This window comes from Manihot esculenta, chromosome 9, assembly GCF_001659605.2.
Source record: "Manihot esculenta cultivar AM560-2 chromosome 9, M.esculenta_v8, whole genome shotgun sequence".
Taxonomy (NCBI): Eukaryota; Viridiplantae; Streptophyta; class Magnoliopsida; order Malpighiales; family Euphorbiaceae; genus Manihot; species Manihot esculenta.
The window spans coordinates 17,748,725-17,771,914 of NC_035169.2; the positions used below are offsets into that span (position 1 = coordinate 17,748,725).

The following is a 23,190-nucleotide window of genomic DNA, read 5'->3' on the forward strand; positions in this document are numbered from 1 at the left end:
AGAACTCCTTTTGGATACACCACAGATCTGTCAGCCAATTGAATTACTACTCTTGTGTCTTTCAGTGCACCTGCATTCAAAGAATTATAAATAGCAAGAGGCATAACATTAATGGATGCACCAAGATCACACATGGCTTTCTTTATCCCAACATTGCCAATTTTGCAAGAAATAGCAAACATTCCTTTATCTTTGCATTTGGTTGGGAGTTCTCTTTTAATAACAGCAGTAACAACCTCACCTACACTTACCTTTTCTCTCTCAGCAAGCTTTCTTCTGTTGGTACGATAGTTCTTTCAGAAATTTGGCGTACCTAGAAATCTGCTTAACAGCATCTAGCAAAGGTATGTTGATTTTCACTTTCCTGAAGGTCTCAAGAATTTCCTTTTCTTCTTTTTCTTTTTGTGTCCTTTCAAATCTTTTTGGAAAAGGAGGAGGAATTTTGAAACTTACCTGTTGACTTGCACTTGGCTGTTGAACCGGTTTGGCTTGCTCATGCGGCTTGGAGAGGTGGTGCGCCGGTTGGTTTTCTGAAACACTTTGTTCTTGCGCCCTTGGCTTTTCTTCCTCAGATTTGGTATCTCGAAGCTCTTTCTCACTTCTTAATGTGATAGCACTGACATTCTATCTAGGATTAGTTTCAGTTTGGGAAGGCAGCTTACCTTAGGATTCAGACATGCTTATAGATATAGCCATCTGTCCCACCTATTATTGGAGAGCTTGTACAGAGTTTGCCAATGTCTCTATCATTTTCTCAAGCTGCTGGTTGGAATGTACTTACCTCATTGGCTCCTCTTTGCAGTTGTTTTTCTTCTCCATATTGCCTAGATGAGGCTGCAAGTGTTGAGATCAACTCTCTCATCTCCCTAAGTGTCTTATCTGCAATGGAACCTCCACATGCCACATCAATAAATCTCCTTTCAGATGGTAGCAAACCTCCATAGAATAATTCTATGAGTGACTTGTCTGAGATATCATATTGAGGACAACCTGTACACAATCTTTTGAACCTTTCACAATAGTCATATAAATCCTCAGATTGTTTTTGCCTAATGCTACTGATCTCTCTTCTTATGCCAATGGCTTTAGAAGTTGGGAAGTATTTATTCAAAAAAGCTATTACCATATCATCCCAAGAAGTGATAGATCTAGGTGGTAAATAAAACAACCAATCTTTAGCATAATCATCAAGCAAAAATGGAAAAGCTTTCAATTTAACATGTCCTTCAATTATGCCTTGCGGCCTCATGAATGAACAGACAATGTTAAATTCTTTCAAGTGCTTGTGTGGATTTTCATTCTCTAAACCTCTAAATTTAGGGAGTAGATGAATCAAACCTGTTTTCAGTTCAAAGGAAACTGTCAGAGGTGGATAAGTGATGCAAAGAGGTGCTTGATCACCAATAGGTACTGCTAATTCTCTCATGGTTCTTTCTCTTTGCACTGGGGCCCTCATGGCTCGATTTTCTTGTATTATTTCATTACGGACAGCATGTTCATTATGGACAGCAGGTTGTGCCATGTTTTCAGCCATTTTCGTGGCTTGGTGGTGTGATTCAGATGATTCAGAAGGTGGATCTGCTATTTGGTGTGCTTCCTGCGCAGATTCGGCTTCAGCTGTCTCCCAAAGCCGAGATGCTTGCTTTCCTAATCTCCTGATTGTGCGCTCAATTTCTGGATCGTAAGATAGAGTCTCCTTGTGTCTAGATCTAGTCATGAAAGAAAAATAAACAAGTTAAATCAATTTCCCGGCAACGACGCCAATTTTTGACTCGCGGTTATTGAAGCCAGTCAAAAATAACCTTTCTGGTTATCAACAATCTTACAACTGTAGATAGTGGTGAAAGGATCAAATCCACAGGGAATTGAAAACTTACCTATCTCCCTTATCAAAACCAAAAGAATTAACTGAAAGCACAAAAACTGAAAGCAAAATAAAAATAAAGTGAGAGTAAAGTAAAAAGGAGGGGTTTGAGATTGATTTAGTTGAACTAATTAAGAAAGCAATAAAAGAAGCGAATAGTAAAAATAAAGAGAAATCAATTATAAGAAAGCTCTAATTGAAGAATTGGATCCACTTCAGTTGTTGGGATTCATCATTGAAGCTTATGTTCTTTTGATTGATTCAATAGATTAGTTATGGAGATGGAAAACGCTTCTCACCACCATGTCTCTCCTTAATCATAAACCAATTAGGGAACGTCCTCTAATTGATCACTAATCAACAAGTTGCCAAGGAACGTCCTTGGGCCTTAGGCATCAAAACAACTGTCAATTGCATTAAGAAATAGAGAAATCTAATCCTAGCTACCCAAACGCATGGAGATGCTGCTAGATCATGCAATTTCCTTAGTTTTTACACCAAGTGTTCTTGTGTTTGAACAATCTAAGCAATTACGGACTCAAAATTATTCAAACTAACAATATATTACCTTGCAATCAAGAATCAAGTGGCCACATTGATCATAATAACAAAGCAATAATGCAATCAAGCATGAAACTGCATAAATATTGAATAAACCAAAGACAACAATGTATGTTCAGATCTCACAATCCATAAAACAACTAAAGTTTCAACCAATCTTCAACTAGAATAAAAGGTTTCGGCCACTCATGGCTGAACCAAAACCAAAAAGAAAGAAAAGAAGAAGAGAAAGAAGGAGAAGGGAGAGCGGCAGCCTTTGTTGAAGAGTTGCGAAAGAAGTGTGTAGAAGAGGTGGCCGGTCCTTCAAGTGACCCTTTTATAGAGTCAAGGTGCTGCCCTAGGTCTTGCTTGCTGCCCAAGTTGAAGTCTTGGCTACCCATATGCTGCCCATGCCGCCCATATCTTGCATTAATGAGGTGGAGCCTCTCTTTTGAATTTTGAAATTTGAATGTGCAAGATTTGAGGTAGCATGTGTGACTTCTTTGGCTTCTTTGACAAGCTGAATTTGAATTTCAAATCTGAATGTGCATCTTGAAGATGGCTTCTTAAATAAGGAAAATGATTCTTGAAGATCTTGAATTTCAAACTGCTCTTTTGACTGCACTTTCCTTATTTGCCACTTTCCTTATTTAGCACTTTCCTTAATGAGCTGAATCTTGATTTTGAATTTTGAATTTTGAATTCTCTCAAGGATTTGAAATTTGAATTTCAAATTGCTTTCCTTATTTGGCTCCTTTCAGTGGCACTTGGCATGCTTGCTCTCCTTTGCTCTATTTAAGGCAGTTTTAGGGGCATTTTCACCACATTGTCTCTTTACACCATTTTCTGCAAAATAAGATTAATATCACAAAATTAGGTAGAAATAATGTAAATTAACATCAATTATGTCATGATAAATTGGTCCAAATTATGCTTTATCAGGGGTTGATTCGAGTATTTGTCCTCCTACTAGGATTAGCTATTTTCTTTTTATCTATGAGGTCTTGAATCCCATGCCTCAATTGAAAGCAGTTGCCAATATCATACCTAGCAATCTAATGAAATTGACAGTAGAGATTGTGTTGAAGTTGGCAAGAAGAGGCTCGAGCAATGGTCTATAGACTAGAGGTTGCATTAGTCCTTTAGCTTTCAACTTCTCAAACACCTCAGAAAGGGGCTTTTCAAACTGAGAAAAGGTCCTTCGATTCCCCCCCCCCCTCTATTGCTTGAACCGCAACTACTTCCTCACTTGCTTGGTTGGAAGCAGGCTAATACTTGAATCTCTTGGGTTGGTAAGCATTCAATCTAGCAGTCCTTCCATCTTCCAATTGAATCCCCATATCATAAAGCTGCTCAAAGGTGGAAATAGGCAAGTAGTACAACTTTTCATAATAGATAGGTAGTAAGTTTTTCACCACCAATCTAACTTGGTCTTTTTCAGTAGGGCAGTTTGTCATTTTCATAGCTTTCTTCCTCCATCTTAGAAAGAAATCAGAAAAGGTCTCATTAGCTTTATGCTTGGTCATCTCTGGATCCCTCAAAATAATATCCAGAGCAGTATTATAGGCATACTATTAGATAAACTTCTTGACTAATTCATTTCAATTTTTCCTATAAATAGCTTCTAGACTATGGTAACATGAAGAGGTAGATCCCTCAAGTGACAGAGCAAAGAATTGAACCACTTATTCCTTTTTCAATTGTACGGTCTTCATACAAATCAGATAAACTATCAGGTGGGCCCTTGGATCTTCAGTCCCTTCAAATTTGGGCAAGTTAGGCATCTTGAATTTCTTTGCCAATTCCCCCTTAACCTCAATATCAAAATCCTCAGTATCATAAAACTCTAGTTCAACAGCTTGCTTTTTAAGGGAGGCTTAAAGCTTTTCAAACTTATGACTCATCAATTCAAAACTATTGGCATAATCTTTCTCAGCCTTAGCAGCCTTATCCTTAAAGTATTTATCAACATAAAAAACGTTAGCTTCTGTGGTGTTAGCAACCCTAACTATTGGATTAACCCCATATCAAGCTTTGTTTTTGGTGCCAATTCCATTATTCTATTCCACAGGTTTCTTTCCAACAACCCTAAGACCCCTAGCCATCATTTCTTCCAATTTTCCATTTAAGATCTCATCCAGAACTTCTTGAATTAAAGCACGGGCTTTATCATCAACCATTGGAACTATTTCAGACTTAACACTTAGTGATCTCTCTCTTTGATGAAATCTACCACCTGCTCTTATCCATGCAATTGGATTAGAAGTTCTATTCGTTCTCTTTGGAGCTATGATGGTTGTACAACATAAGGAATCAACATGATGCATGAGCAAGATATGGATAGAATGCATGTATGCATGTATGCATGTATGCATGTGATGATACTTAGCCTTAAACCTATGCTTGGAACCAAAATTGTCTTGAACTAGGTAAATCAATTCGATAGAGCTAAAGAACCTATACTAAAGGCACCTTCCTTATCTCTCCAATACTCATGTATAAAAGGGTAGGTTTCTTTGAACATGTAACAATCCATATACCTATGGCTCATTGGTAGTGGTAGCCATCTAGTGACCCAAGATGAAGTATAAGGAGGAACCCATGCTAAACCTTAGAAACATGCGGCCTTAGGACCCTTGTGCATGCTATGTGTTGCGTATCTACCTTATGTGTTAGATGTATAAGATCAAAGGATCATGCAATGGGCTTGAGCACTATAATGGAACATCAAATTCATATAACCCATGGAAAGGTAAAGCCCAAGCTCATTACATCTCCTAAGGGGCAAATGGAGGTACTCTTATACATCTGACTTTGAAGTTCGATAATCATTATTTGTTGAGTGGAGAGGAACCGTCTTGGGTTATGATCCCCTGCATTCAACCGTTAGCCCCCCTATTGCAAGCACAAAGGACAGACAAAGGTGAATCCTTTTAATATACCTTGTGGGTACTAGGCGAGCGAGTGGTGATGCTTCAATGATCACACTAGCTTGAGCAGAACTAGCAACTCCTTGATCCACACTACAGGGCTAAAGACTTAATGGTCCATCAATATATGTCAAGATTCTCATGCAATGCATAGATTTTTTAAAAAATACAGAAATAGAATACAAGAATCATACGGGATCATATCCTCCATCCCTAGTGGAGACGCCAAACTATGGATGCACGAATTCTCCATAACTGATTAAGGTCTCATCTTCTTATAACACTACCATGGGACCTAGGTATTTTAACACTCAGTGAAGAGGGCAGGAAAGGAGTCGCCACCCTAATGAAAGTAGAAAACAATTAGAAGGACATGATTGCACAGCCTACCCTTAGCAGGGGTCAACTATCCTTCTTAATTCCATAACCTAATGGTCTAGATTTGGAATAGTGGGTAAAGAGAAGGTGTTAAGACAACCTTCTCGCTTGGACTTTACCTAAGAACCAGTACCAGCCTACTATATTGATTCTTATATCCCGTCTTTAAGTATTTATTGGGAAATTTGTTTCAAAAAATATGCAATCTAATTATTGCACGTGCATGGATCATGCAAAAGCAACCATGCGCATCCATGAGCCTAAGCATGCCGAGTTTCTACTTTAATTTAATATAAAGGACTTACCAAGTTGTCCTAATTAATCATGTTCTTATGCTCATTTTATATTATTGACTAATTTGCACCAAAGAGGGGAACCTAATCATATATAATTTTTAAGTTACATTTAGCACATAGCAAAAAAATCTCACTAGGTTTCTAGCGATCATCTTTGAAGTCCAATTTTATAGTCATCTTACTCTAAGGTTATTACTACTCAGTCCTTTTTATACCAAAGCGTAGATCATCTCCTAAGCATGCATAACCATGTCTCTATTACACAAAAATTGCTTTTGAATTACCAAGTCAGTTATACCTAATTTACTAGTTTAATTACATGCATTTTTAGCGAGGTGCATAAACATCCTAAGTGAGGTGCATAACCATCCAAAGAAAGAGAAGGAGAAATGAATTAACCAAATTTAAATCCTTAGCTAAACAAAGAGGAATGAGAATAGAATTAATCACAATGGCCATAAGAAAGGAGGGAGGAGAAAAGAATTAATTTATATACCCATAATAAAAAAGATTAAAATTCACTTACTAAACCTAAATTATTGCAAGGCCTTTGGCTCATTACCCTTTGCAAAGGATTTTCAAGATATTCCAATGGGTCTCCATGTTCAAATGGATTTTCACCATATACTCCATAAGTTCAACAAAGAAAGAAAATTGCTCACTAAAAAGAGAAATGCTATTTGGCTAAAGTAGAAAAAATAAGAGGAGATCTCATTTTTTACTTCAATCTCTCTTACCATAATTCAACTTACCATTATTGAAAAAGAAAAAAAAAATAAAAAATAAGTAAACCAAAAAGGCAAGAAAATAAATTAAAGAATGAAAGGAAATAACTCATAAGTAAGAAAATAATTCAAATATGGAAAAAATAAAGTTAATTAAAGAAAGGAATATTTTTAATTAAGAAAAGAAATAAATTAAAAAAAATAAAAAAATATTTTTTGACTTTTGTAATTAAGATAAGAAATTTATTCTAATATGGAAAGGGATATTCACAAATATAGTAAGCAACAAAATTAGATAAGGAAGGAAGTTATGCAAACATGAAAAGAAAATAAGTTAAATATATCATAAAAAATAAATTTAAATAAAGCAAGAAATAATAAAAATTAAGAAAGTTAAAACAATTAGATAACTTATCAGATCTGAAATTTAAAAAAAAATAAATTAAAAAAAAAAAGAAGCAAATCAAATCTCTCAAGTATGAAAAAAATGTTTGACTAATCCTAACCACGGAAGGAAAATCCTAACCGCTTTTTACCACCAATTACAAGGCTTAAATACAAGTTAACAATATGAATTAAAATATAAAAATATAAGAAAACATAAATAAATAATCAGAATATAAAAACATAAATAATTAATGACAATTCTGACATTAGAAATCAAAATTCAAAGAAAATATTGTCAAAAAATTATAAAATTTTATGGAGATGTCTTACATACATAGAGTGTAAGAAGAAAAATATAGACACCAAAGAGACTCGTATTTTTCTAATTATTCTTATTGCAGCAGGTTGAAGTACAAATTATAGAAACATAAAAAACTCAAAATATAAAAATTATAATGCACTTTTCAAACTTGATTTTAGCCTCACGAACATCTCATTTGGTGATCTAAAGATCATATTATTGATACTTGAAATTTCGAGTAATTTAAAAAATTTATAACTAATTCAATAAAAAAAAATGCAAGTAATATATGAAAATTGAATTGAATTTCATAAAAAATTTAAAAAAATTAAAGAATCATAATATTTTTTAATCAGTATAGAAAATCCGAACATGTGTAATTGCTCCCGTGATTTTATGTATAGAATTTATATTGTTGTCAAATTTCAAATCAAAATTGATGTTGATATAACCAACACATTTAAATTAATTTTTCAAAGAAAAATAATTTTCATTAGAGTTTTAAGGAAAAAAAAAAGTTGTATTATTATTAAGTTAAATTATACTTTAGTTTCTAAATTTTAATATAATTAATGGATCAATCTTTCTATTTTTAAAATCGAACCTTTAAATTTTTATATTTTTAGTTTGGATCAGATGAATAAGTTATTATTCTCAAAAGAGGGTTTGTGGGTTTGAGAAGATGAAACGAAGAAGAGAAGGATAGTTCAAGGAATGATGTTTATGAAATTTAAATTATTTCTCTCTCCATTTTAACAGATTTTAAAACAGAATAATCTCCAGTTTGAGTCGAATAAAAATATAAAGTTTAAGTATTTGATTTTAAAAATAAAGAGACTGATTCATTAATCATATTAAAATTCAGAAATTAAAGTATAATTTATAAGAGAGGCGGTGCCTCTCCTATTTTTTAATTTTTATCTTTTTCTTTTATATGTTATATTTTCTTTTTTCCTTTTTTTCTTTTTTTTTTTCATTTAATTATTTTTTTTCAATTATTAAATTATAAAATTAATTTTATTACTAAATAAATTATTTTTTATTTTACTTTATCACTTTTTATTTTTTATTTTTTTATGACATAAAATACTTCTCCAGAACCGTTAAAATTAATTTTAAATATACCAAAATTATTTTATAAAATTAATTTGAAGTATACCGAAATTATTTTATAATTCTCATTATTGAACCATTACTGTTTTAGATGTTTATATACTTCAATATATATATAAAAAAAAAATCTACTGACTTTCTAGTTCTAATTAAATTAAATCAATTCTGCCAGCAATTCTTATTTATGTTACATTTTGTTTTAGATTACCATTAACCTTATGTCATGATTTAAATGCTCTTATCTCCAACTTTGGTGGAGTAATAACAAGGCAAATCACAAAATGCATTAGATCACTTGGTCAGATCTAAAGTAGGATTGGGATTCATAGATCTTCAATGTTTTAAAATGGTTCGTATTACTAACCAGAGCTTGTGGATTTTGTAAAATCTAAAGTGTCTTTTGGCTAGGATGCTTAAAAGGAAAATATTTTCACTCCACTAAGTTTTTATATGTCCGAGCTGGCAGCTTAGGGATGGCAAAGCATCCTGTGAGAAAAGTCAATTCTTCGTGATAGCTTATGATGGCAAGTCGGAAATGGAAAATTCATTTGCCAGTTAGATAAATAGGTGCCTAAAGCCTATCCTTCTCGAGCATTTCCAAGGCAAGACCACAATTCGAAGATTAACTAGGTCTTTTAGTTGAATGGCCAATTTACACATTGTTGGAAGAGACAAGTGCTCAACCGTGTGGCTTTATAACAAACAAGGTATTTACATTGTTAAGTCAGGATATATGGTCGCACTCCATCAATTAGCCATCTCTATTTCCAATTCGGGAAGGAGCTCGTTACTAAACTTGGATGGGTTTTGAAAGTGTTTAGAAGATTCTTGTACCGAGAAAAATTTCAATCTTCTTGTGGATAATGCTTAGAAATCGTCTATCTTGTAATGATCTTCTCCTATCATCGAATGCCTCATCTAAATCTAACATGCAAGTGATATGGTGCAAAGGATCCTTTTCCTGCCCTTGAGTCGCTGCAGTTTGCATAAATTCTCCCTTAAGAATATGTTCTATCCTTTTTTCTGATTGGGAGATTAAATATTGTTGGGCTATTTATCATTCTCTAGATGTGCATTAGGATGGGATTTATCTTATCCAGTTTGCAGTGTTCCTTTTGTGGCACATATGGAAGAGCTAGAACAACATGATTTTCTAAAACGCTATGGAGGATGTTTAATGATATTATTGCCTCTGCTCTGTTGCATTTTGAAGACTTGGAATTGCTATATATTTCATAATATTTTAAAAAAATTACCATTTAGTTCATATAATATAAAAAAATGACTAATTAATCATTCAATTTTAAAAACGTATTAAAATATTATTAACTTTTTAAAAAATTTACTAATAATTTCTCCTTAATTTTTTTTTTTTATATTTTTTTAACCTCTAAAATCTTAAATGCCTCATTTGTAGGGAAGAAGTGATGTTAAGTCTAAATATGGGTTCCAGGCTGTTGTGATTTATAGGGAACTTATTGATGGTGGTTCAAGCTATTTATGGTCACAATATTCTCAATTCTAGGTTTGATCAAATATATCTTTTATCTCTTCTTCCTTTAATTGTATATTTTTCTTCATCATGTTAAGAGAATTGAAACTTATGCTGCTCGTGCTTTAACTGCCAAAACCATTTAAAGCGATTTTTCTTTTGCTAACTCTAAAATATAAGGTAAGAACTAAAATTATCAAAATTCTTTCTATCCAAATTTAACTCTTAATAGAAATAAGGTCATTACAGATTTAGAATGCGAATAGCCATCTATCCAATTTATTTTATTTTATTTAACTTATTTAATTTTTTAATAATAAATTTAAACTGAAATTATCACTTAATACTTTTTAAACTATTTAAAATTAAATATGAAATACCGTTCGACCACACCACACCCTCAACAAATATATATATATATATATATATATATATATATATATATATATATATATATATATACACGAGCTCCAGTGTGAATATATTTTTTAAAGCACCTCAAGGAAATTCAATTGCTTCGAACGTTGCACGTGCTCTCATTTAGAGATCAAAGGGCTAAATCGAGTTAATTTAGAAGATGGGTGTCCAATTGACATCAAAGATATAAATGGAGGGCTCAATTAAATTTTGGACTTGTTTAAAAATACTTCACCTAAACTGAATTTATCCCCGATTTATTTATAAACGAAACCACTATGATTAATTCCCGCCACAAGGCAATCAGTAGAAGAAAATCATTAAGAACAAAGAGAATCGAGAGACTTTTGCCTTTTCATGAAAGGCTAAGGAGAAATTAGCACAAAGTAGTTCTCACTTTTTCAAGCCTCAATAATGGCCACTAGCTTCTTGATACAAATCCATAATCTCAATGCAAATCTTCAGAGCCCAGTGCAAATATAAATTAATATGGACTTCACCAAGAAATGAACGCACCTGTACCTGCAGCTGCAGATAATTTGATGTATAAACAAATCAACACATACTCTACAGGTGACCAAAAATAAACATTAAATAATTGATTAATAGGTGCATACTTCGAGAAGCAATAATTTTGAGACCATTATAACACAAGAGCAACTAATTATTCTGTAGATTGCTTCTTCTCTGTTGCCGTGGACATCTTTCTCATCGTCCAAAATGCAGTGAAGTACCGGTTCTGCAAAGAGGAGCAAAATATTGAGTCAATGAAGCTGAAAGTGAAACAGCTGAACAAGAAAAATCAAATTTATCAAAACGACTAAAAAGGTTTCTAAGGCGTCTAATTGGGATAACTCAACCTAAATAGACTAAATGGGTACATGCAGAAAAAGAGGAAGAGCTGAGGGAACTCAAAAGAATAAACTGACAAATCAATCCAAATCAACCCCAAGAAGTTGGTTTCTAAAACAAAAAGATGGCCCTTCTTGGTTTCTATCCCAAAATGTCCGTTCACGTTGCTTTTTAATTGCCTATTAACCAACCAATCCGAACTGTGTTTGCATCAGTATAAACATAAATCTGCATATTGGCTCAAGTCTCCTGGGATGTTCATTATTAGGCTGTTCATCCAAATTAACTTAATCAAACAGACAAAATTCAATTAAAATATAATAGGCTGTACGATGCAGCCTGTTTTTCCCTAAGATTAAATAGAGAACCCTAATTTCTTGGCTATATTTCTGCTGCCTCCTATTGCCATGAAAGGTTATTTTTCAGTTTATTTTTAGGTCAAATATTAATTTAAACTATATTATACAGGTAAAACAATAGTACGGATATTTTCTAATTGATTCGTTCAAGCTTCATCTCTTAATAATAATAATAAATCTCACATTTATTCACTTCCTGGATCACCTTTCCCATATTATTATCAACTGTACACTTCAAAACGTTTTGAACATTTACTTGAGAAAAAACCCAACAGTTGCATTTCCTTGTTGATCGCTCTATTCATTATTTTTTTTCCCGGGTTTGTAATTTAGGGGTGTTCAGTTCCGGTTCCAGGACAGTTCCTTACAGGAACCAGAACCGAAAATCAGTTCCTTAAATCTTTTGAAACCAGAACCAAATTTCAGTATGGTTCCGACATGATTTTATGTGTTTTTTTATTCCGGTTTGATTCTATTATCGGTTCTTATTTTAATTCCACTCTCGGTATGATCCTCGGTTCTAATAAAATTTAAATTTGAACGAAATATTAAATACTTCTAACATAGTACTAATATTATTTAGGAAAAATTACTTTTTAGTTCCTAAAGTTTAACGTAATTAACATTTTTATTCCTCTATTTTGGCAATCCAACACTTAAGTCCCTCATTTTCTTTTTCGTCCAAATTCGTAGTCTTTCCGTGTAACATCCTCAAATCCATAACTAGAGTGGTGCCATCATTAGGTATGAGTTAAGCTATTTCACTACTAGAGTAAGTGGCATTAGGGGAGGTGCTAGCTTAACCGTAATCTGCTAATAACTGAATTATAGAAAACTCAAATAAAGAAACGGACGTATCCAGAAATAAAGTAGACAATGTGATTAGCAAGTCAGGAACGAGTCATTTTCGGGAGGTGCTTAGCGTTTCCTGACGTACTTGCTTGAGGTGCGTGTTTAAATCCGTCATGCTTGCTTAAGTGAAAAGGACTTATAAAGGCTAAAATCATAATTTAGCAGGTCAATCTATGATTATTGAAAGTTTGAAAAACTAAATTGAAACATGATAAAGAGTTTAGTAGGTTAAAGTGTGAATATGGAAAGTTAAAAGATGATGTGTCACCTAACCATGCATGAAAGAATGACAAAGTGATAAAGGTGGGTTGTCTTCTCCACCCACACAATTGCTGTAGGTCACTCCCTTTTCAAAGAAGAAATTTTGCTTTTCTTTCTCCCACCAAAGCCAAGCCAAAACCTCACTAAAACAACTTCTTCCTTTAACCAAAATTTACCCTAAGACCAAGAGCTAAAGGAACAGCCATATATTGAAAGAATTGAAGAAGAAAAGTTTAGGGTTCCATATACACCAAGCTTGAAAATCAAAAGGGAGCTTATAAATGAGTAGGAAATGGCATCTTCTCATTTCTTCATGTATGAATTTGAATTATAAAGCTTTAATTTACAATTTATTCAAACCTTACCTAAGATATAAATTGACCTAGGTGAAGGAACATCAAAGGGAAAGGAGATAGCTAGAGATTAGAAGAGGAAAAGGAGGAATTCAAGAAAGGTTTTGTATTTGTATGATTTTCTGTTTTCCTTTGATTCTGCCATGAATAAGTGAAATTAGGGGTTGATTTTACTTGCTGAAAATGTTTCTTTGATTATATAAATATGTTTTATGAATGTTAAAATGATGTTTGAAAGGTTTAGAGTAAAGAAATTTAACATGAGAGCTAAAAGTGTAAACCTAGAAGAATAGGTTGTAACAGGGCAGCTTGTGTTAACAACTTTATAACTTATTGTGTATTCATTGAAATTAGGCCTAAGATATACCAAATGAAAGCTGAGACAAAGAGCTAAAACTTTCATGAATTGACCAAGCAGAGTGTATTGATTATACCATAACTAATTATATACTTAGTGAAATTTGTTAAGACTAGTGCCAAATGAATCTTAAGAAGTATATCTAAAACTTTGTAGAGGACACTTAAGTTTGAATTTGTCTGAAAATTCATGAATCTGATATGTTTTGTGATATTATAAACAAGTACCAATACTGGACTGATTAAAACCTTATTGAGCAGTTTGTAAAGAAAAATTCATAACTCAAGCTAGGGGAATCAGAATTGCATGAATTATAACTTGTTGGAAAGATAAGACATAAATGTACATTTTTTATGAAGAAACTGAAATCAAATTGTAACTCTAAATTGCTTCAAAAGTTTATGCAATATATGGCAGAATGCAGTTTTCTCAAATTGGAATGCTTTGTTGACAAAGTTTTGTACCATTTGCCATGTATTTCTCATCTTGTTAACTATGACATATGAATTATATATTCTGGAAATGAATTCAAATAGCTTCAAATGATATGCATTTACACTGAATTAATGATACTTGGCCCTAGTAAACGTAATAGGAGTCGAGGTTAGTTTAAGGGTATGGCATGCCATATAAACATACAGAGTTCGCAGTACTGCTACCGATACATATATATATATATATATATTTGAGGTTACATATCAGGTACCTCAAAAGCATGGTCACAGAGCCCTGCTATCACAATTTCGGCCTCTGAGCCTACCGTTCGGCCTCTGAGCCTACCGTTTGGCACCCTGTGCCTAACGGTAGACGCCTTGTGCCTACCGTTATAACTCCTTATCTACCTAGTCGATCCTACTATGTGTTTATAAAGGCTGAGAACTTAATTAAGACTGATACTCGATTTTGAGAACTTATCACTGAATGTTAACATGTCTGCATCTATTACATGCACTAATCTATGGTGATTTGCTATTGATAGAAAATGTGCAATAAAGGAAAAAGAAGATGTTTTTATCGAATATGAAGAAAATTCTTATCGTGCACAAGTATACATATGGCACTCATATTTTATACATAGAAGTTGACAAGTATGCTTTGTATCATGTTAACAACATTTGACTCGCTTGTAATTGTTTACCTGATTATCTGTATACGTGAACTTATTTGCTCTATTTTGTTTTTGTTTGCTATCACCCACTGAGCATTAGCTCAGCGTGTTGGTTTTTATCTCACACAGGTTGTAGATAAAGTAGGCACGCGAAGTTCATCAGAAGTCTACATCAGATATCAAGGCCATTATCATAGCTGGTTGTTTTGAGTCTCTAAGTCATAGTACAGTTATATTTTGGCATGTACATATTAAATAGAGTGAGTTATGAAGATTATGTAAATCAAAGAATAGTAAGATGTCAAATATCAGTTGATAATTTTTCATGTGTTTTTCATATGTGCTACAGGTTGAAATATTGATGAAACAGATGAGACTCTGCTAACTTTTTGATTTAAAATCTCACATTTATTTTAATCACTTGATGAAATTTACATGCATTACCTAAAAACTTGGTATTTACAGATAAAAGAAATTGTTTAGTCTGTATCTAAAAAGGCATAGTAAAAGGCATAGTTTGTGACATTCCTTGCTCTGTCTACACTTTGATAGGGTAAAGAGTGTTACATTCCGTCCAAAATAGCCGTTTGATCAAATAGTCAAAGGTGAGAGATGAGAATTTTTTCCAAAAATGCCCTTAATGAACTTGTTAAAACCCCCCCTCAACATGAAATCCCTCCATCTTTCTTTTGTTTCATATCTTCTCTATTTCCTTTTGCCCATTGTTGATTATCCTTTTTTTTTTCCTTTTTTCCATATTTCTTCTCTTGTAACTATGCCTGTTTTCAAGTCTCTTCTCACCTTTTCCACCAACGCATGGACAAGTTCCATTCTCTCAAGAGTATGTTCAACTGATAAAATCAAAATCACTAAGGCGTCTTCTTCATCCTATGCATTGATGGCGTGTATTGCGTTGAATCCAGGCATATCGAACCATCTCATTTTTGTTTCGTCAGTTGCATATCGAGGGATGACTCTGATTCTTGATACTTTTGCTGGGTTTGAACCCACCAAAGAGCCTCCCCCGAAGATCATTTCCATGGGGTTCATTCGAATCTGAATGTTTACAAATATAGCATACTTCTTGCTGATAGCAAAGTCATGAATGAAAGATGGATTCACCATGGAAAATATAGGCACATCTAGCTGTTTATTTCCATTTGAATCGAACCGAAAGTATGTTAAGAATGGAGGAACAGGACCATATCGGAAGGAAAAGGTTTCACCTGTCTAAAAATCTATCTTGGGGTGAGCAGTCATGCTTAAGAACAACTTTCCATCAAAATCATGGCAACCCAGAGTCTCAATATCTCCATTTGATGTTAAACGCACAGCGTAACGTAAATCAGACTCACCAAGTGCATAGAGTTTGTCACCAAAGAAAGCCAAGCTTGTGTTTGCTAGACCAATGCCATTTGAGAATTCGAGTAGCAGAAAGAGCACCATGAGCTGCAGAGGGATCAGTGATTTGGAGATGAAGAGTTGGAGAAATAGTATGAGGAAAAGGAAGAAGAAGGAGAATCTACAGTGAAAAGGCATTGGGTTTGGGCTTCGTGATTTTGAAATAGAGGGACTTTTAGTGAGGATCAATTTTGTCAATTTACGTGTCCCAAACGACTATTTTGGACGAAAGGACTATGAATTTGGACGGAAGAGAAAGTAAGGGACTTAAGTGTTGGATCGCCAAAATAGGACAAATGTTAATTACATTAAACTTCAAGGACTAAAAAGTAATTTTTCCTATTATTTATTTCAAATTAACAAGTCTCATATTTCAATTTCAAAATAATATCAAATATCCACAATATCATATAATATTTTCATTTAAAATATATCAAGATACTAAATAACCAAACATAATATAATCTTTCTATTATAATTTCCAAACTCTTAAAAGACGGAGAAAAAAAAATAAAAAAACTCCCAATAAAGCTTCCAAAAACTTTGTTGTAATATTTCCACAAAAAATAAACTCCAACTAGATAAATTTTTACCATTCTTCTGATATGTTACAAATTTATTTAGTTGGAGTTTATTTTTTAGATAAAACTTAATATCTAAAATAATATAGTTTAGCTGAATAGTAATTTTTTAAACAGTTACAATTATTTTAATTTAATTTGTTTCTAATTTTATTAATTTATTTTTTACTAATACATAATCTAGTTAGCAATTACATATATATTATTTGATATATATATATATATATATATATATATATATATATATATATATATATATATATATATATATATAGCTACTAATAACATTGCAATTATATATACTCACATATATCGATCTATATATAATTAGTATAGTATTTTTTAAACAGTTACAATTATTTTAATTTAATTTGTTTCTAATTTTATTAATTTATTTTTTATTAATAAATAATCTAGTTAGCAATTACATATATATTATTTGATATATATATATATATATATATATATATATATATATATATATATATATATATATATAGCTACTAATAACATTGCAATTATATATACTCACATATATCGATCTATATATAATTAGTTTTGTAATTCACATTTTGTTAATATAATTCTATTAATATTGAGGTAGTGCAGATACAGAATCTATTTAGATAGGACGAACTTTAATAAACTAATTAAATTAGTTAAATTATACCATTATAAATATTTAATAATTGACCAATGACTAAAAGATATAATAATTTTATATTGTTATTATATATATAGATAATAATAATAACAATTATATATATATATATATATATATATAATTATTTTAGTAATTTATATTCTAATAGTATAATTCTATTAGTGTATATATTATATATATGTAATCTATTTAAATATAATATCTATAATCAACTAACTAAATTGGCTAAATAAAATGATAAGAAATATTTAATAATTAAACAATATTGCAATTATATGTGTTTATTTTATAAAAATTATATGATATATGTTAAATTTGGGTCATGCCTAACTCACCCAAAAACTAGCTCAAAGAAGAGGAGTGTCTGTGGCCTATGCAAGGGGCACATTACCACTTTCCACAGCCGATATGAGATTTAACACACCCCTCACGCCCAGAATTTTTACTGATGCGATATATTTATGCGAGGCCCAACATCGAATGGGGAGGCTCTAAAACCATGTTAAATTTGGGTCAGACCTAACTCACCCCAAAAGCTAGCTCAAAGGGGAGGAGTGCCTATGGCCCATATAAAGAGCACATTACCCCTTTCAACAACCAATGTGCGATTCATTCAACAATATATAAAATATATTATTGGAACTATATATTAGAATTATAATATCATTATAAATTATTTAAAATATATAAATATATATATATATATATATATATAATTCGATTCATCGATACGGTTCCGGTTCGGTACGGTTTCAATTTAATTCCGGTACGATTCTTAACAAAAAACCAGAACAAAAACCAAACAAAATCAAACAGCCAAATAAATTTGGTTTGATACGGTTCAGTTCTTACATCATCAATTCTTTTTGGTTCTGGTTTGATTCCTACACCATCGGTGCTTTTCGGTTCCAGTTCAGTTCCTACATGCGCAGCCCTAGTTTGTATGAATATGAAAAAGAAAAAATAAAAATCCATGCTTATGGAATTCGGATAAAGTGGTATTGCAAAAGCTACATAAATCCTGTCCCGTTGAATGATCAACGAAGGCAATTAACCCATATTTTATGCAACTATGCATTATTCTATATCTATTGTGTTTATTTGGAATCCTCTTGCAATTTTTTTAACTTTTGATAATTGTGATTTTGAAATCTGGAAAAGAATTATACATTATGATGTATCTTGATAATTTTGTTCCAGTTTGGTAAAAAAAATCATTAAAAACAGGGTTTAGAAAGTTCAGTTTGGTCAGTTCTGAGTCATATGGTTCAGTTAATTCAGTTCGGTTCCAAATTGCGGTCTCAATTGAACTGTTTTCAGCCATACTTGAACTTGAATCAGCTCTAATTGTCACTCTTGAAAATGACAATTCAGGGAGACACCAGAGGCTTGGATTGTCCCTCTCCATCACATAACACACTAAGATCCAGAAATTTTAATAGGAGAATATACTATGCCACGGTATAAGAGGCTTACTTGCATCATTGAACGTTGATTTGTTGTGTAAGTTGTCTCAATTCTGCTTTCCTTCTGCAGTCCATTAATAACAATTTTTTCAGATGTAGTTGCACAGAATATCAAGCATGCTAAGTCACCAGAGAATATCCAGAAATGGGCTTACCTCCAATTGAAACCCATAATATAATGCAACTCTCTTTACATCTTCCAAACTCAATTCAATGGACATCTCCTAAAGTGGGGGGAAAATAAAAGATAAAACAAGAGAAACGAGCAAAATAATCCACTACATATATTGAGGATAAACAAGTAAATAAATGAAATGAAGTTTACATCTTGCCCATACGTATCTGCAAAATGATATAGTAGGGGTCCCAAATTTATCCAAATCTGTCATTGATAGAATTGATCACGTCATTCAAATGTTAAAGAAAAGGAATTTCAGACAGTGATGCAAAGAAGAACTTACTCCTCCATCTTTCAGAATCCTTGATATGATTTCTATGTATTCAATAATGTTGTGTGCCGTATCAATAAAAAAACAAGTTACAACTGCATCCCATACTCCTGCATGCAACAAAAAATACATCCATAAGGTATCAATACAATGTGTTGAATTATCTTATGTGGCTGCTATTGTTCGTATGAGAGCATGTATACCGAGACAAAATTAACAGGTTAAAAATATTAGAAGGTGATGGGGTTGGGAATCTCTTTTGCAGACTATCCTTTCCAGCGGCATGAAAATTACATATGCACCGTCCACGTAATTGTGGGATCTGTCCCACATCGGCTAAATATAGGAAATAGATATAACATATATAGTTCCGGATTCTCTTTTACGAAGGAGTGACGATACATCTATTTTTTATGGCAATCTCGATACCCCAGTTGAGTTTATTTGATGCAATCCGACATGAGCAGCAACAATCCCTGAAGTTTAACAAAAATTTCAGGAACTTCAAAATGGCACAGCAGCCCTACAATGGTCCTCTAAACAAGAACTCTTGTTGTACAAAAATAGGGTATACTTGCCCAAAGATTCTCCACATATTCAAGTTGTTTTGACAGCCTTGGATAATCAAGGGCACGAAGGGTATCAAAAGACATTGTATTGCATCACCTTGAGACTTCCATTGAACGCGAATGAAGAATCAAGTTAAAGATTTTGTCCACAGCTGCAGTTCTTGCCAACATCACTCTACAACCAGCCCTTCTCAAATTTGAACAGATATTGCCTTAGACTTTATGGAAGGCTACCCAACTTCTAGGAGTAAGAAAGTAATTTTGGTGGTTTTCAAAATTTGCCCACTTTATTCCATTTGCCCATCCATATACAGCTGTAAGGGTCGCTCGCCTATTCTTTGATTACATTTTCAAGTTGCATGGGCTGCTGGAAACAATGGTTAGTGATCCAAATGTCACAATTACTAGCGTTTTCTGGATTGGACTATTCCGTTCATAGCTTTTAGTTCAGCATACAATCCTCAATCAAATAGCCAAACAGAGGTAGGAGGTAGCAAATCATACAATTGAAATGTCCCGTCGATGTTTCACAAGTGAGCAACCCAACAGATGGTTGGATTGGCTTGCGTGAGCTGAATGTTGCTATAACACCAGCTATCATTCCTCCTTGAAAACGACAAATTTTGAGGTTGTTTACAGGAGGCTGCCACCTCGTGGAAGCTCTAACATTGATGCATTGGATTCTATTCTTCAAAGTCACTAGGCTTTTTTATCCTCTTTAAGGCAGAACCTGCTCTCAGCCCAACAAAAGATGAAGCATCATCATGACATCTAAATTCACAATAAGGGATCACGTGTTACTCAAGCTTCAATCTTACAGCCAAATGTCCCTTGCTGCAAGACGTAATCAGAAATTAGGACCAAAACATTATGGGCCATTCATTGTTTAGGAAAAACGGCTACATACAGATTGGATTTGACCACGGAATCTCGCATAAGCCCAGTTTTCATGTGAACAAACTCAAATTCATTACTTTGCCACCATTCTAGCACTCTTCCAGTTCTTCCGACTCTACCACGAACTGAGCAGTCACAACCCTTGGCTAATTTGGGAACGCGCATTCAAGCTAGACAACCTAAAGTGTTGGTTCATTGGACAGCTTCATCTCCTATTGATGCCTCATGGGCAAATACTTTTCAATTGCAACAACAATTTTCCCATATTGTGCTTGAGGTGCTTGAGGACAAGCATGTAGACAATCCTCTCTAGATTTACAAGAGATTCACTCATGGAAAGAAGGGAATGCAGACCAAACAAGTCACTAATGCAGTTAAGAAAAACTAGCAACATATGCCCATCAGTGTTATGAAAGGCGCCTAGCGCCTGGGGTGGCACCACACGGGCACTATGCCTGAAGCGCTCCTCAGGCACGCTAGGCGCACCAAGCGCAAGGCACAGGCAAGGCATGCCCATGCCCTTCCAGGCGCCCTCTATAAAAGGGCTTCAAAATTTGCACTAGACTTTAACAACATTTAGCAGTCGTAGGAGAGAGAAGGAAAAAGAGGAGGGGGAAAAGAAGGAAGAAAAAGGAAGAGAAAAAGAGGAAGGAGAGGAAGAAAAAATCAACATTCAAGACTTCAACATGCCTAGACTTCATCTCTGCAGTTCATTCTCAATATATAATTCTTTTTTTTGAATTTATCATTCTCCTTCCTTTCTTTATTCTCTCTTTTTCTCTTTCTCTTTACTCTTTCTCTCCCCATGGTTGTCATATTGTTGGCATGTTGCTCTGCCATTGCCAACCAGTCACCTATTGTGTTGTCATTGTTGATTTTTTTTTAACTTCATGTTAATTATGTGTTTATATTATTATCATATTAATTAATCAAGTAAATTGAGATTTGTGAATATAGTTAGCAAACAATAGTTTAGAGTTTATTGTGAATGCGAATTGCAGATTGTGGACTGTGATAATGTGATTTGTGATTGTGAAAGTAGAAAACAAGTAAAGATTATATTGCATTTGATGTTTGGTGTTTGATTTTATTGCATTTAGCTTTATGTTACTTGAATTTTAATGGATTTTTTACTTTTTAATTTTGTTGCGCCTCAAATTGCTCAGCCGCGTGCCTGCGCTTTGTGCCTTGCACCTAGGCTCCAAACCCCCATTGCACCTTGATGCCCTTGAGCCTTTCACAACTATGATGCCCATGATGTCCTGCTTGCTGGTAATGTTGTCTCCTATGTGTTAATAGTGCTTATTAGTTTTGTTGTTGGTCTTTTGCTTTATTTTTTTCCACTTTTCTTAATTGTAGGAGGATGATCCTTCATATTCTGATCATGCTAATTAACTATGCTAATTAACTTTCCTTGTTTATAGGAAGAGGTTATCTCTTCCCTCCTTGTATTTAAGTTCAGATGAGTTAGTCAATAAAAGAGACATGATTAATTTGCCAAAAGTTATTGAATACCTAACTCGAGATTTTCAAGTTCTCCCTTAATGAGCTTGTGTTACTGTCATCGTAGGTCGAAAGAAGAAAAAGATTTCTTCTCCATCAGCCATTAATCTCTCAACTCCACCCACTCGCCCCTAACTAGATCCATTTCCTGAAACCCTGAAACTAGCACGACAGTAACTTGTTTTATTTTTATTTCCTGGTTTGAGAAATTTTATGTTTTGTTCTCGTTGTTCTCTGGAGATACTTTGCTTTTTGCCTCGTATCTTGCCTAAGGCCATAAGGTATCATGTTGTCTTAGCGTCCCTTCTTGCATTAACAACCTAGCTTTTGCATAATAGATATGCAAAATGCCAAAAAAAAATATGGAGATGATAAAAAGGCAAGGGAGCTAACATTCTTCTAAATCCTTTAAATTGAGTAAACAATATATAATACAAACTTGTACCAGTATTTTCAATGCCTTAAAACACCCTAAACCTAAATTAATAAGCAAATTATAATAAATCATCATCAGTCGATACACACACACACACACACATATGTATATAATACAGAAAGATGTAAATTTCGTTGACACTTCAGCATTGTTATAAGTTATAGAAAGTAAATATGTTAATATAGGAAGTAAATATTGATAGATGGATCAGTTGCTTAATCTTAGGGATTGTATAATTATAGGCATGATTTTTCTTCCTGTTTAGTTACCATCTCTCATGTATAAATAGGTTATAATCTCTATTGTGATATACAAAAATAAATATTATCTTTCTACATGGTATCAAAACCTTTCTCATAGAGATTTTTTTTTCTCTTTTCTCTCTCGTAAAGTTTTAAAATTTTTTTTGGGAGACTTAGGGCTCCGTTCATTTGGGTTATCCATAAAGGGTAACATTTGGATCTCACCATCGCTGGAATCACCACACCGACTCCTTGTCAGATTTGAGGTTTGTTTGCCGTTCGGGTGTTGGGTGGAGGTGTTTTATTTGGTACTGTTCATCGGCACTGTTCACGTGGTACTGTTCATCGGTACTGTTCACGTCAGGTACTGTTCATCGGTACTGTTCACGCCGGGTA

At 33.4% G+C, this 23,190-nt stretch overlaps 1 protein-coding gene and 1 pseudogene across 11 annotated transcripts in view; both read right to left on the reverse strand.

Annotated features, from left to right (window-relative positions):
- Positions 1–10,679: 10,679 nt before the first annotated feature.
- LOC110622623 (carnosine N-methyltransferase) overlaps positions 10,680–23,190 on the reverse strand; it is a 31,100-nt gene continuing 18,589 nt past the window's right edge. For 5 of the 11 annotated variants that reach the window (XM_021767203.2, XM_021767201.2, XM_021767200.2 and 2 more), the window contains 6 exons: positions 19,160–19,257; positions 19,024–19,080; positions 18,854–18,922; positions 18,709–18,762; positions 11,061–11,182; positions 10,680–10,971 (listed from right to left, as the gene is read on the reverse strand). In XM_021767203.2, coding sequence (XP_021622895.1) covers positions 11,108–11,182; positions 18,709–18,762; positions 18,854–18,922; positions 19,024–19,080; positions 19,160–19,257 — 353 coding nt within the window. In that variant the 3' untranslated portion in view covers positions 10,680–10,971; positions 11,061–11,107. Of the gene's footprint in view, positions 10,972–11,060; positions 11,183–18,084; positions 18,167–18,708; positions 18,763–18,853; positions 18,923–19,023; positions 19,081–19,159; positions 19,258–23,190 lie in introns of those variants that run through there. The other 6 variants (XR_006352078.1, XR_006352077.1, XR_002489143.2 and 3 more) reach the window with 6 other exon arrangements.
- Positions 14,799–16,584, reverse strand: LOC110622625 (annotated as a pseudogene).